General features: G+C 38.2%; 1 protein-coding gene across 3 annotated transcripts in view; it reads right to left on the reverse strand.

The window, feature by feature from the left end:
* Positions 1-14,211, reverse strand: part of cadm4 (cell adhesion molecule 4) — a 283,735-nt gene that overhangs the window by 39,242 nt on the left and 230,282 nt on the right. For all 3 annotated transcript variants that reach the window (XM_036593354.1, XM_036593362.1, XM_036593344.1), the window contains exons 3-4: positions 6,402-6,689; positions 557-718 (exon numbers count right to left, since the gene is read on the reverse strand). In XM_036593354.1, coding sequence (XP_036449247.1) covers positions 557-718; positions 6,402-6,689 — 450 coding nt within the window. The remainder of the gene's footprint in view (positions 1-556; positions 719-6,401; positions 6,690-14,211) is intronic.

Raw genomic sequence — 14,211 nt, forward strand, 5'->3', positions numbered from 1 at the left:
GAACCACATACAACCCATTCTCCATCAATCCGAAGCACCATTACACCATAAAAAGAACCATTTAAGTATGAAGTGGTTCTACACCAAAAGCTTGGAATGTGTTGTATGTGGTCCTATATAGCACCAAAAAGCTAGTGCTAAGATGTCAAGCTTGTAACATTAGAAGAACCCTTTTTGGTGCTATGTAGAACCATACACAATACATGCCACGCCTTTGGTTTAATAAATAATACTTGTTGTAGTAAAACAACAAAATAAGAAAACAAAGTTATCCAGCTCTTCCTCAGGTTGGAAGGTGAGTGTAAAAAAGAGGGAGTTTTTTTTTTGTTTAACTCTAACAGTTATTAAAAATTAACACAGATAAGTCAAATACAATATTTAATCATACTCAGAAAAGTGCAGCTCCAGGGTAAAAGGTACTCAAGTACTGTAATGAGAGTTTGCTGTGCAAACAGAGCAATACATAAACAGATGGTTATTCGGGGGGGCTGGTAACAGGCGCTAATGAAGCTAACGTGGCAGCTGGCAGATTGGGGGGGTCGGAGGTGGGACTCACAGTGTACGTCCAAGCGGTAGTGGCGCACCCTCTTCTGGCCCACCAGTGCCGGGTGAGACGCCTCGCAGCTCAGGGCGGCGCCGTTATCCTTCCTCTCCACGGGCAGACGGATGGTGTTGGACACACTCACCGTCTTCCCGTTCTCCTGCTGGGACACCACACCTGAGAGAAAGACACAGAGAGGTGTTACTATATATTTGGTACCACTTTGGTTCTAAAATCTGATTGGCTGAGCCGTGCTCGAAGCCGTTGTAAAATCCATGTAATACGCCTACATGACCACCTCACAACAACTGAACTGGGCTGGCAACTAATGGCTAGAACTAGGCTAGTCAGCTAGCTAACAGGCTAAAAGATAGCAAACATGCTAAACAACTCCATAATTAATATCACAGGTTTGAATTAAAGTACTTAAGAGATAATTAAGTGTAAAACGGCAGTATAAAAGTCTAAAAATGTCACTTGAATGTCTCACACGCTTCAAATGTTCGTGTTTCAGTCAGAAGTCACGTCAAACCCTGGCTGAATCCCAAATGGCTCTGTGCTCCCTAAATAGTGTTCTAGCTATGAAAGTTTAGAAATTCTAGCCTCTACAGATAAATATTACATCATTTATCGAGTGTGGATGTGGCTGAGTACCAAATGACTATTTTGCACCGTTGGGCTGCAGGATCCAGTATTTAAACTCCTGTGTAGTGCACTATGTAGGGAGCAGGGAGCCATTTGAGATTCAGCCCCAGCGTGAGAAGAGGGCGCCGCTGGATTGGTGCTAAATAAGACTCACCGGTGGTAATTTGGTGAAAAAAAAGTAATTATAAAGCAAAAGTTTAATTAAATGACCACAATATACAGATAATTATTAATCACAACATAAATTATTTTCTGCAGAATTGTGTATTTTATCATATTTTATGTTGGCTGCAGTTTTGGAAAAGCAGTAACTCACTTGAGGCCATGATTTAATGTGATTTTATCACAAGGGAAGGCAGTTTGACTCTGCTTTGTGTCATGCCTAACAACACCCTTTACCGTGATTAAATCGCAGTAATGCATGGCCTCTTGTGGTTTATTGCTTTATTAAAGACCTTGAAATCAGTGAAAAGCATTAACAACACATAAATATAAAAGGGCCACAGTGACCTGCTGTTTGCCTAATAGTGAACATACATCCATTGATGCTGTCAAACTGCAGATTTTGATGTTTACTCTTCATCAGTCAGCACTAAACCTGTTAGCCCTATTACAAATTCACATTCATCAGACATAACAGCTCACTTTTGCCCTTTTTATTAATATGTTATAACTGCATATTAATGATTAATAAAGTGTTTATGACTTAACTAATAACCATTAACAACCTTTATAAAGGTAGTCTTATTTTAAAGTGGTACCATATATTTCATTTAGATCATTTTTTGAAATACACCCCAGGGCTGGAGACTCACGATTTGGAAAATAAGTGTTGGATACGAACCAGCAGCGTTGGAAGCAAGCCTACCCTCAATTTCAGTACTGTCTTTAACATGCCCTCATCATTTTCACTTAAATGAATCACAGATGGCATCTTGAGGGACGTTCCGCTACTGTATTAGCCCAAGTGAAGCTTGTCAGGTCACCCCTAATTTTTATGAGGGACTCAGTCGATATAAATGTAGACTTCAGCAGCAGAACACGCACAGCTGCGTGCTGTCTGGCTTTGAAGAGATACAGACATAAGCGCCAACTATGGGGGGCCCTGAGTCGTCGGTCGCCTCAAAATTAAAGAAGCAATCCTAGCGCAAAGCTCCATTGAAGCCATGCAAGTGAAACTGCATAAAACAGCTGCTGCATTCAACAGTAGGGATTTTAAGCATGCATGGTCACTACAGCAACCAGGGAAACGATGGTGTTTTTAGCATGTGTGTGCTTTGTTCATGGGTTTTTCCCATCATGCAGTGAGGACTGTGCTGTTTACGTTGCTGATTATATTCCTTCCATATGATTTACTTGTATGTAATACTTTATATTGCCTACACATGCATGTGATGTCATCCACTCATCCCGAGCCTTCTGCTACTACAGAAGACTATTACATGCACATATTGTATAAGGTATTAACGGTTAATTAGCGCAGCTCATTACTGCTGTAAACCTCAATAAGGATGAGAGGGAGAGAGAGAGAGAAAGGGCGAGAGAGGTGTGGTGAAAGCTGGCAGGCTGAGGGGAAGTGTGGGCGAACGGAAGAACGAGCCAAATAACTTCAATTGTGTAACTATGGCACTGCTTTACGCTGGGGTGTGGAAGTGTCTAGTTTCAAGGCACACGTAGTCTGGCCTCCTCCACACAAGAAATGACAGGACCATAACGATGAGGAGTGGATGTTTTTGACCGCAGTAAAGTTTCCAGTCTATTTGCCAACATATATATCGCTGCTGTCAGAAGAAAACTTTGTATCTTCATTTTTGCCGTTTTTCAGTTTTCGGCATAATTTGAAAATTCCTGTTGGCCTTTACATTGTGTGTAAATTTCCTGAAGAATGGACCAAACGAAATGACCCAGAATGACTTGGAAAAAACGTCTGGTTCCATTGACTTACATTAAAATTAAAGTTTGTTTTTTCCCTCTCCCGTAAAGTTATCATTCTGGAGATATGAGGTTTTCTTCCGACAACAGCAATATACTGCGACTGATGTGTAAACAGCTGTTTTGAAACAGTAGTTTCAAAGAGTAATTCTATCAAATGAAATCATGATGAAATGTAAGACACAATGATGCACTGAATCGTTCTCTAAGGAATCATAATGGAATCAAAATATATTGTGGTGAAATGTGAGATTTCATTATGCACAAATCAAATCACAGAGATATTTTAGATCTCATGATGCACTTAATCATTACCTAAAAAATCACAATCAAATCGAATTAAACTGTGTTCAAATGTAAGATAGCAAAATGCACTGAATATTCCCCAGAAGACTTAATCAAGTCAAATCGTGTTGAAATTTAAGATCTCACAATGAGCTAATTTGTGGTAAAATTTGAAATACTGAATCTTTTCTTTTACAATCAAAATTTAATCAGTGGTTAAATTTGAGATTTCCCGACGCACTGAATCGTTTTCTAAGAAATCATTATGGAATCAAATTAAATTGTGATGAAATTTGAGATTTCATTATGCACAAATCAAATCATAGCAAAATTTGAGATTTCATGTTGCACTGAATCATTACTTAAAGAATCGTAATCGAATTGTGTTAAATTTTGAGATTTCTTAATGCACTGATTTGTTTGGTGAAGAATCATAATGGAATGAAATTGTGGTGAAATTTGATGCACAAAGTTGTGGGAAAATTAGAGATTTCATGATGCACTGAATTATTTCTTTAACAGTCTACATGTAATCAGTGGTTAAACTGGAGATTTCTTGATGCACTGAATCATTTCCAAAGGAAGCATAACATTATCAGTGGTAAAACTGAAGATTCTTTGAAGCACTGAATAGTTTCCTAAAGAATCAAAATGGAATCTAATTGAATTGTCGTGAAATTTGAGATTTCATGATGAACAAATCATAGTGGAATCTGAGATTCCATGATGCGTTGAATCATTTCCTAAAGAATCATAACTGAATCAAACTGAACTGTGTTGAATTTTGAGATTTTGCAATGCACTGAATCGTTTAGTAAAGAATCGTAACTGAATGCAAGTGTGGAGAAATTTGACACAAAATTTGTGGAAATTGTGGTAGAATTTGAGATTTCTTGATACACTAAATCATTTCCTAAAAATTGCACTTGAAGCAAACAAAATTGTAGTGAATCTTGAAACGTCATTATGCATCGGATCAATTTTTAAAGAATCGTAATCAAATTAAACTGCAGTGAAATTAAAGTTTTCTTAAAGCACTGAATCGTTTCCTAAAACTGGAATCAAATTTTGATGCATTGAATCATTTTCTAGAGAATCAAATCCAACTGTTGCGAGGTCAGAGATTTACACCCCTAATGAAGAGAGAAACAGAGCTGCCAGAACAGAGGGGGCACATGCACACTCAGAGGAGCTAGATGAGTATTTAAAATCCAGATGCACCTGCGTACAGCCCCCCTGGCACACAGCTGAGACCTCGTTTTTGTGTGTGTGTAATTGCGTCCAAGCAGGCGGACAGCCAGATGGACAGATGTGTCTAAGAGTAAGAAAAAAGCTACAGAGGGAGACGCGCTGACTCTCTGACAGACGAATGGCGCTTAGCCTGACGGAGAGATTAGAGGACAAAAGAGACACGGCCTACCGCCACAACGCAGGAGAGATAAAAGCAAAAAAGAGATATAAGAGCGCAGGGTGAACAGAAGTGTGGCGGAGAGGATGAAAGACTGAAAACCTGCTGGCCAGGGACTGATAGAAAGAATCTGTCGCCGATAGAAAGAGCGACTGACTGAATGAATGAATGTAAAGAGGTTCAGAGAGGAGTGGATCAAACTGGATATAATTAATCATGAGGGTGAATGTGTTCTTTTTTGCATACTTTCTCAAACTGAATACTGTATTCTGAATATTATTTAACCTGAACATGCTGAAAAGACACAACTATCATAATTACAATACTTATCAATCTGAACAGATTCAGATTCTGATTCTAGTATTCTAATTCTGACTCTGAGTCAGATTCAGATTCTGATTCTAGTATTCTAATTCTGACTCTGAGTCAGATTCTAATTCTGAGTCTAGTATTCTGATTCTGATTCCGAGTCAGATTCAGATTCTGATTCTAGTATTCTAATTCTGATTCTGAGTCAGATTCTGATTCAAGTATTCTAAGCCTGATTCTGATTCTTCTGTTTTAATTCTGAATCTGAGTCAGATTTTGATTTTGATTCTAGTATTCTAACTCTGAATCTCAGTCAGATTCTGAATCTGATTCTAATATTCTAATTCCGATTCTGAGTCAAATTCTGATTCTGATTCTAGTATTCTAAGTCTGATTTGGATTCTTCAATTTTAATTCTGATTCTGAGTCCAATTCTGATTCTAATTCTAGTATCCTACTCTAATCCTGAGTCAGATTCTGATTCTAGTATTCTAACTCTGATTCAGAGTCAGATTCTAATTCTGATTCTGAGTTTAATTTTGACTCTGACCTTAAATCTGATTCTAGTATTTAAAAATTGACTTTATTTCTGTTTCTGGCTGTGATTCTGACTTTTATTCATTTCTAATTATGATTATGATTCTATTTCTGATTCTGATGATGACTGATTATTATTGTAGTATTCTAATTTTGATTTGATTATGATTCTATTTCTGATTCTGATGATGACTGATTCTAATTTTGATTCTAACTGTATTCTAATTTTGTTTCTGACTTTAATTTTGACTTTGATTCTGATATTAGTATTGTAATTCTGATTATGAGTTTGATTTTGATTTTGATTATGTCTCTGACTCTGTTTCAGGTCCTGAACCTAATTCTAGCTCTGATTGTGATTCTAGTATTCTAATTTAATACAGATTATGATTCTATGATTCTGATTTTGATTCAGACTGACTTTGTGATTCTGGCTTTGATTCTGCATTTGATTCTGAATCTAATTCTAATTCTACTTCAAATTCCAATTCTGACCTTGACTCTGTTTCAGACTCCTATTCTAAACTCCTATTCTGATTCAGGCTTTGACTCTGACTTTGAATCAGATTCTGAGTCTAATTCTGAGCTTGATTCTGACTCTGATTGTAAATCTGATACCAGAATGATGAAACATGAATCATCAAACTGAATCATGGTGAAATCTGAAAAATGAATAGTTTTCTAAAGAATCATAATCAATCTTTGGATGCACTGCCACACATACACTCACACACACACACTCACCGGGTATTTCTCGGCGGTCTCTGACCCAGCGCAGTGTGGCGGGGGGTTTGCTGCGGGGGGACAAGCAGGTGAGCTCTACCTCTCCGCCCTCCACTGCCTCTGTCTTCACCTCCACTGAGGGCACCTCCGGGGGCACCACCACCGACAGTGTGGCCACCTGGTGGTGTGTGTCGTCAGTGTATAGCTGGCAGAAGTAGCCGCCCTCATCCGACACACTCACGTTGCTCAGGGTGATGCGCACCAGACGCGGCGTGAAGAGAACCATCTGAAAACGGTCGTCTTTCAGCGCTGGAGAGAGAGAGAGAGAGAGAGAGAGAGAGAGAGAGAGAGAGAGAGAGAGAGAGAGATTCACTGTCAGCGATACAAAGCACAGACAAATCCTAATCAAGAACAAGTACAGGCTCAGTGACCACAGTCTAGCCACAGAAATTGGAAGCTGAAAAAATATCTCTGCTTCCCAGAGAGAAAACACTACACTCCCTGTCCACTTTATTAAAAACCCTTATCTTGTACTTCCACTCACTGTCCACTTTATGAGGTCCATCTAGCTTACAGGTCCACTATATAGGTACAATTACAGACTGTAGCCAACTCGTTGCTGCACAATTTATCTGTCCCCCTCTACCCCATTATTATAGGTCAGTTCCTGCCTTGCTGTGCTGTTGACCAGATAATATTTGGGTAGTGGGAAATTTAACTGACTGGAAATTAAAGATATAAACCATTCTACCAAATTAGTTCAAACCATAGTTCCACAGTTAAAAAAACTGTGTGAAAAACGTTGACGTATTCAGACCTTAGATACTTATAAGGATTATGCCATGATCTATTTAAACCCAATGCAATAATTGAAATTTATACAAAATCATAACTCTTGGGGTACTTTCTGTTGAGAGCTGTCTGTCCCAAACCCTAACCCCTAAATTTCAACTTGTGAAAAAAATATATATACATATGTTTGTCAGAACAAAACCTCATACCTCCAAAATGAGAAATTTACAGGAGAAGTAAAAAACGTTCTCTACTTTTAATGTAAGTCAAAGGAACCAGAATATTTTTCCAAGCAATTTTGGGTCATTTCTGTTGATCCATTCATCATGAAATTTACATACAATGTAAAAGACAATGGGTACTTTCAGATTATGTCAAAAATGGAGATATGAGGTTTTGTTAGCAGCGATACAGAGCCTTATTTTAGCCACACCCCTGCATTGTAGAGCAGGAAGTAAGACTGCATCCCTGTCCCTCATGGCCACATGGTCAGCAGTTAGATCCCATTGTTTTGCAGTACATGTGTCCCAAAGTCTGAAAATCAGTGTTAAACATTAAGAACTATCACTATAGAAACACATATTTTGTGCATTTAAACGTTTTCATGAAAAATATTATAATTTTACATGTGTACAGCTGTTCAAAGCCATGTCTGCTAGTCATGTACTGACTAGCATTTTGAGTTCTGCTCTAAATTGGATAAAACAGTCAATACTGAAACATTGGGTAAAGTTTCAGTAGTGCCAAACTGGAATGTTGAATCATTTATTTTAATAAAATAAATGTAAATAAGGTATAGGGTCACTCAAAGCAAAAGGATTTAAGTCGATAACACTTTATTTGGATAGTCTACTTTAGATGCTTGTAGGTACTTAATAGACCATTAAGTTACATTGAACTAAATATCTATTAAACTGACTTTAGCTCTAAACCTGGCTCTAATCTTAACCCTGACCTTAACCTCTACCCAAAACCTAAACCCAACCCTCACCCTGGTCCTAGCCCTAACCCTGGTGCAAATCCTAACCTAACCCCACCACCGTTCAGAACTAAGGACTACTGTTACAGGACCACTGTTGACTCTGATTCTGGTTTTGATTCTGAATCTGATTCTGATTCAGACTCTAATTCTGATTTTGATTCAATATAAGGTCCACATACCTTGCATGTCCACTACATAAGTGTATAATTTCAGACTGTAGCCCATCTGCTGTTGAAAAATGTATCAGCTCCCCTCTACGCTAATCCTTACTGGTCAGCTTCTGACCACGTGACCTGACCAATATGCACCTGATATTATTTGGGTGGTGGATCATTCTCAGCACAGCAGTGACAGCAAACATAGAAGTGCTATGGTAGGGTGTAGGGCTGGCATGGGTGTACAAGGCACAGCACAGTGTTGCTGGCATATTTACACAGTGGTTTAATTTCCAAAACATTCCTTAATATAAAAGATTTTCATTTTTCAGGAGATATTTCTGAGGAGATGAGATATAAGACAATTCAATGGCATAAGGAAGGAGTAAATCAAAGGCAAATAAGTGAAAAAACAAGAGTTTCTGAAGTAGGACATGAAAAAATGATGAAAAGATGGGAAGATGATGAAAAATGGGATTCCTAACAACCACTTGGAAGACTCTGTTGACCACTAAATCTGTCATCATCAGATAAACAGTACTTCAAGCTTTCATCTTTGAGAGAGAGGAGAAAATCAAGCTGCTTCAGATCTGAAACAATCCACAGTCCATCCTTGCACTGCGAGAAGATAACTCAACACTATGAGTCTGAAAGCTGTCAAGAACCCTTCACTGAGAAAAGTAGATAAAAGAAACGAAATAATTGAATCAAATTTCAAAGAAGCTGCTGGTGTTCTCAGTATGAACTGGTCACCCCAGTGTCCACACCTCAACATCACTGAAAGTGTTTGAGATTACTTGGAACTTCTAAGATTTTGGAGGCATGAAAAATTTTGTTGCTTTTCTTGCTTGTGTGCTTGGGATCACTGTCCTGCTGCATAACCCTTGAGCTTTAGATCACAGACTGATAGGCATACGTTCTTCTTCAGGATTTTCTGATGGAGAGCAGAATTCATGGTTTCATCAATTATGACATGTAGTCCAGGTCCTACAGAAGCAAAGCAGCCCCAGACCATCACACTACCACCACCATGTTTTACTGTTGGTATGATGTTCTTATGATGGACTTTGGTGTTAGCTTTATGCCAGATGTAATAGGATCCATGTCTTCCAAATAGTTCCACCTTTAATTCCATTAATTTAATGCCATTTTTGTCCTGTGTCTTTTTCATTGTGTAAACATGTACACTGACTTTAACTGAGGCAAGTGAGGCCTGCAGTTCTATAGATGTTCTTCTGCGTTCTTTTGTGACTTCATGGACGAGCTGCCTATACGCTTTTGGTGAAATTTTAGTAGGCCAGCCACTCCTGGGAAGGTTCACCACTGTTCTAAATTTTCTCCATTTGTGGATAATGGCTCTCACTGTGGTTTACTGGAGTCCCAGAGCCTTAGTAATGGCTTTGTAACTCTTTCCAGGCTGGTAGATTTCAATGACTTCGGTGTTTAAATCTCTTTAGAACGTGGTGTCATGTGCTGCTTTTGGAGACCTTCTAACCTGCTTCATATTGCTAGACAGGTTCTGTTTAAATAATGTTTATATTATACAGGTCTGGCAGTAATCATGCCTGGGTGTGGCTAGTGAAATTGAACTCAGTGGTCAACTGAATTTGTTTAATTGCTTAATTTAGTAGCTAAGGGGCAATTACTTTTTTCACATAGTGCCAGGTGGCAATTACTTTTTCACATAGGGCCAGGTAGGTATGTGTATTTCTACAACCCCATTTCCAAAAAAGTTGGATCGCTGTGCAGAATGTAAATAAAAACAGAATGCAATGATATGCAAATCATATAAACCCAATATTTAAATGAAAATACTACAAAGACAACATATTAAATGTTGAAACTGAGAAATTTTATTTATTTATTTTTTTAAATATATGCCCATTTTGAATTTGATGCCAACAAAACGTTCCAAAAATGGGGGCATGTTTACCACCGTGTTTCATCACCTCTTCTTTTAACAACACTCTGACTGAACGTGATATGTTGTCCCATTCTTTCTTAACATAGGATTTCAGCTGCTCAACAGTTCAGGGTCTCTTTTGTCATATTTTTCATTTCATAATGCACCAAATGTTATCAGTGAGTAACAGGTTTGGACTACAGGCAGGTCAGTTTAGCAGCCAGACACTTTTAATATGAAGCAATGCTGTTGCAATACATGCAGAATGTGGTTTGACACTGTCTTGTTGAAACAATCAAGGACTTCCCTGAAAAAGACACTATCTGGATGGCAGCATATGTTACCAAAACATGTATGTTTTGTTCAGCATTAATGGTGTCTTCACAGATGTGCAGGTCACCCATGCCCTAATGCACTAATGCACCCCTATAACATCATGAATACTGGCTTTTGAACTGTGCACTGATAACAAGCTTAGTGGTCTTTAGCCCAGTGGACACAGTGTCCATAATTTCCAAAAAGAATTTCAAATGTTGATTTGGCGGACCACAGGACACTTTTCACACTTCACCTCAGTCCATTTTAAATGAGCTCAGGCCCAGAGAAGGCGGTGGCGTTTTTTTATACGTTTTGTCTTTGCATGTTCTCTGAATCTTTTAATGTTATGTTGTACCGTAGATGATGAAAAGCAAAAGTTCTTTGCTATTTTACGTTGAAAAATGTTATTCTTGAATTGTTGCATTGTCTTTCACAGAGTGGTGAACCCCTCCTCATCTTTACTTCTGCAAGACTCAGCCTCTCTAGGATGCTCTTTTTATACACAACCATGTCACTGACCTGTTGCCAATTAACCACCAGATGTTTTTTTTTAGCTTTCGTTGACCCGTCCCAACTTTTTGGAATGTGTTATTGGCACCAAATTCCAAATGGGCATACTTTTCAAAAAACAATAAAATTTCTCAGTTTTAACATTTGATATGTTGTCTTTGTACTATTTTAAATTACATTTAGGGTTTAAATGATTTGCCTATCATTGCATTTTGTTTTTATTTACATTTTGCCCACTGTCCCAACTTTTTTGGAAATATGGTTGTATATGTGTGTGTGTGTGTATATATATAAACAGAGAGAGAAAGAAAGACAAGTACTGAAGTATCGTTGCTTGTAATTGCTATTGCTTTGGCAATATTGCAGGCAAAGCAGTGATGTCAATAAAGCCCACTGGACCGAAACAGAGAACGAGAGAGAGAGAGGTAGGGAAGAGCAAAAGAAACAGAGAAAATGTCGATGCGAATCGGCCCCAAATCAAGATTACGTATTGGCAACCTATCTGATGACAGTCAAACATGCTGAGGACCATGCTGATGATGTAGAGACTCATTGAGCAGTCTGGATGCTGCACACTGACCAGGCTAGTTAGTGAGGACAGGCAGTGCTCTCACTGTATGAGTACGATTTAGACAAATATATTCTGTAAAATAAAATCCATCCTCAGTTTCTAGTGTGCAGTAACACAGAAATGCTGCTCCATGTTTTAGGAGAGGAAAGCAGCCTGATCATACAAGCAGCCAGATTCTTGGGCCCTGTTTACACTTATCTTTAATTTGATCTGCGTGCTATTTTTGTAATGAGTGCAAACCTCAAACTTATTTGGCAAAAACAAATTCATATTGTGTTTAAAAGCCTGTAGTCTATTGGTTTTGAATCTATAAAGAGGGGAAAAATTAACATAGAGCTACATTCCTGTTGATTAATTGGGAATCATACAATTTTGGTTTAGCTTTGAGAATAAGATCGGCATTTATAATCCTACACATTCAAATCTTGTAAAGAACACTATATTTGGAACTCTGTAGTGAGTGATGCAACAGTGGATAGGTAATTTTTACGGGCTATGTGCTCATTTTGCGCAGCCTACCGCTTCATGGCTACGAACTTACGGTTGTCTAGGACAGATCTGGCAGGGAAGATATTTCACAAACTGACTTGCAACAGAGGTGGCATCCATATAATGTCCTAAAGAGGGCTAAATTCTTACATGGTACTACATACAGCGGTCTAATGCAGAACTGATGCAGTTTTTAAACCAAATTGCACTGAGTATCATGACACTACTATGATTTTTGGAGCAGCTCTACATGAACATAAATGAAACCTTAAATCCAACCACTGTTACACAGCCTCATGTTTCATGTTTCAGAGGTAACCAAATGTAGTGTAGCCAAAATACTACCTATACTACCTTTACTGACCAAAAATGAACATTGAAAAACATTAACTCATTTAGAACTTAATTGCAGCAGTACTACCTTTACTGAATATATATTCAGTAAAGGTAGTACTGCTGCTAATAAGTTCTAAATGAGTCAATGTTTTTCAAAGTTCATGAAAAACATTAACTCATTTAGAACTTAATAGCAGCAACACGTTTTAAAAAAGTTGAGACAAGGGCAACAAAAGGCTGGAAAAGTAAGTGGTACTAATAAAAAACAGCTGGAGGAGCAATTTGCAACTAACAGACATGACTGGGTATAAAAAGAGCATTTTAGAGAGGCAGACCCTCTCAGAACCAAAGAACTGTGTCTAAAAATTATGGAACAATTTCAGAAAAATGTTTCTCAATGTAAAACTGCAAAGACTCTGGACATCCCAGAATCTACAGTACATAATTTCATCAAAAGATTCAGAGAATCTGGAGAAATCTCTGTACGCAAGGGACAAGGCCAACGGTCAATTTTGGATGCTCATGACCTTTGGGCGCTCAGGTGGCACTGCATTAAAAACAGGCATGATTCTGTAGTGGAAATCACTGCATGGGCTCAGGATCACTTCCAGAAATCATTGTCTGTGAACACAGTTTGCCGTGCAATCCACCAATGGAAGTTAAAGCTGTATAATGCAAAGAAGAAGCCATGCATATAAACAGGATCCAGAAACGCCGCCAACTTCTCTGGGCCAAAGCTCATTTAAAATAGACTGAGGCAGATGAATCAAAATGTGAAATTCTTTTTGGAAACCATAGATGACGTGTCCTGTGGAGAGGAACCATCCAGCTTGTTTCAGCGCACAAAAATGCAGATTCACTGGTTGTTTTGGAAGAATAAACAAAATAGCTGTATTTGTTCTGCAAACAAATGGTTCCCCCTGGTTCCTATCACCACCACTGGTAAAAAATCTGAGGGAGTAAGTTTCGCCACAATGAGCCACTTCACATAAAATCACTCCGAATGACTTTTTTACATCTGAATCACTGAATTATGCAGAAATTTAGAAAACTCAGTGGAATTTCCCTTTCAGCAGCACATCACTGTTAGAGCTGTTTCTTTAGATTGAATGATATTTTAATATATGATATGAGCCTCAGAATGAATGATGAATGAAGGTGAGATTGTGTGGAAGGGTCTGATTTATATGATTTATATGTATGTTTGTTTTTATTTGCTTTTTTCCAAAACAAATTTCCCGTCAGGAACAACAAAGCATATTCAAATCAATTCAACACTCGCAGCATCTTGCCACAACCCAAGGGGAAAACCATTAAGGCAAAACATAACTTATTAAAAACATGTTCCCTCAGTCTTTCTTTGTTTATGATAAATAATCTAGGAAAAAAACTTCTTTTTCTATTGTTGTGTTTCTGTTCTTTTTTCCCGTCTGCTGAGTTTTATGTTAATTGGTTTGGCAATAATTTAACTTGTAACATTCACTCCAATAAAGCACTGCTGAACTAGAGCTGACAATACAGAGAGAGAGAGTGAGAGAGAGAGAGAGAGAGAGAGAGGGAGAAGGAGAGAGTGAGAGATAAGGGAGTGAGAGATAAAGAGAGAGAAAGAAAGAAAGAAAGAAAGAAAGAAAGGAAAGAAAGAAAGGAGTGGGAGAGAGAAAGGGAGGATGAGAGAGAGGGTAATAGAGATAGGGAAGGAGAGAGTGAGAGAAAGAAAGAAAGAAGTGGAAGAGAGAGAGAGGGAGAGAGACAGAGATATAGATAGAGAAGAAGAG

The sequence above is a fragment of the Colossoma macropomum genome, unplaced genomic scaffold (genome assembly GCF_904425465.1).
Source record: "Colossoma macropomum unplaced genomic scaffold, Colossoma_macropomum, whole genome shotgun sequence".
NCBI classification, from domain to species: domain Eukaryota; kingdom Metazoa; phylum Chordata; class Actinopteri; order Characiformes; family Serrasalmidae; genus Colossoma; species Colossoma macropomum.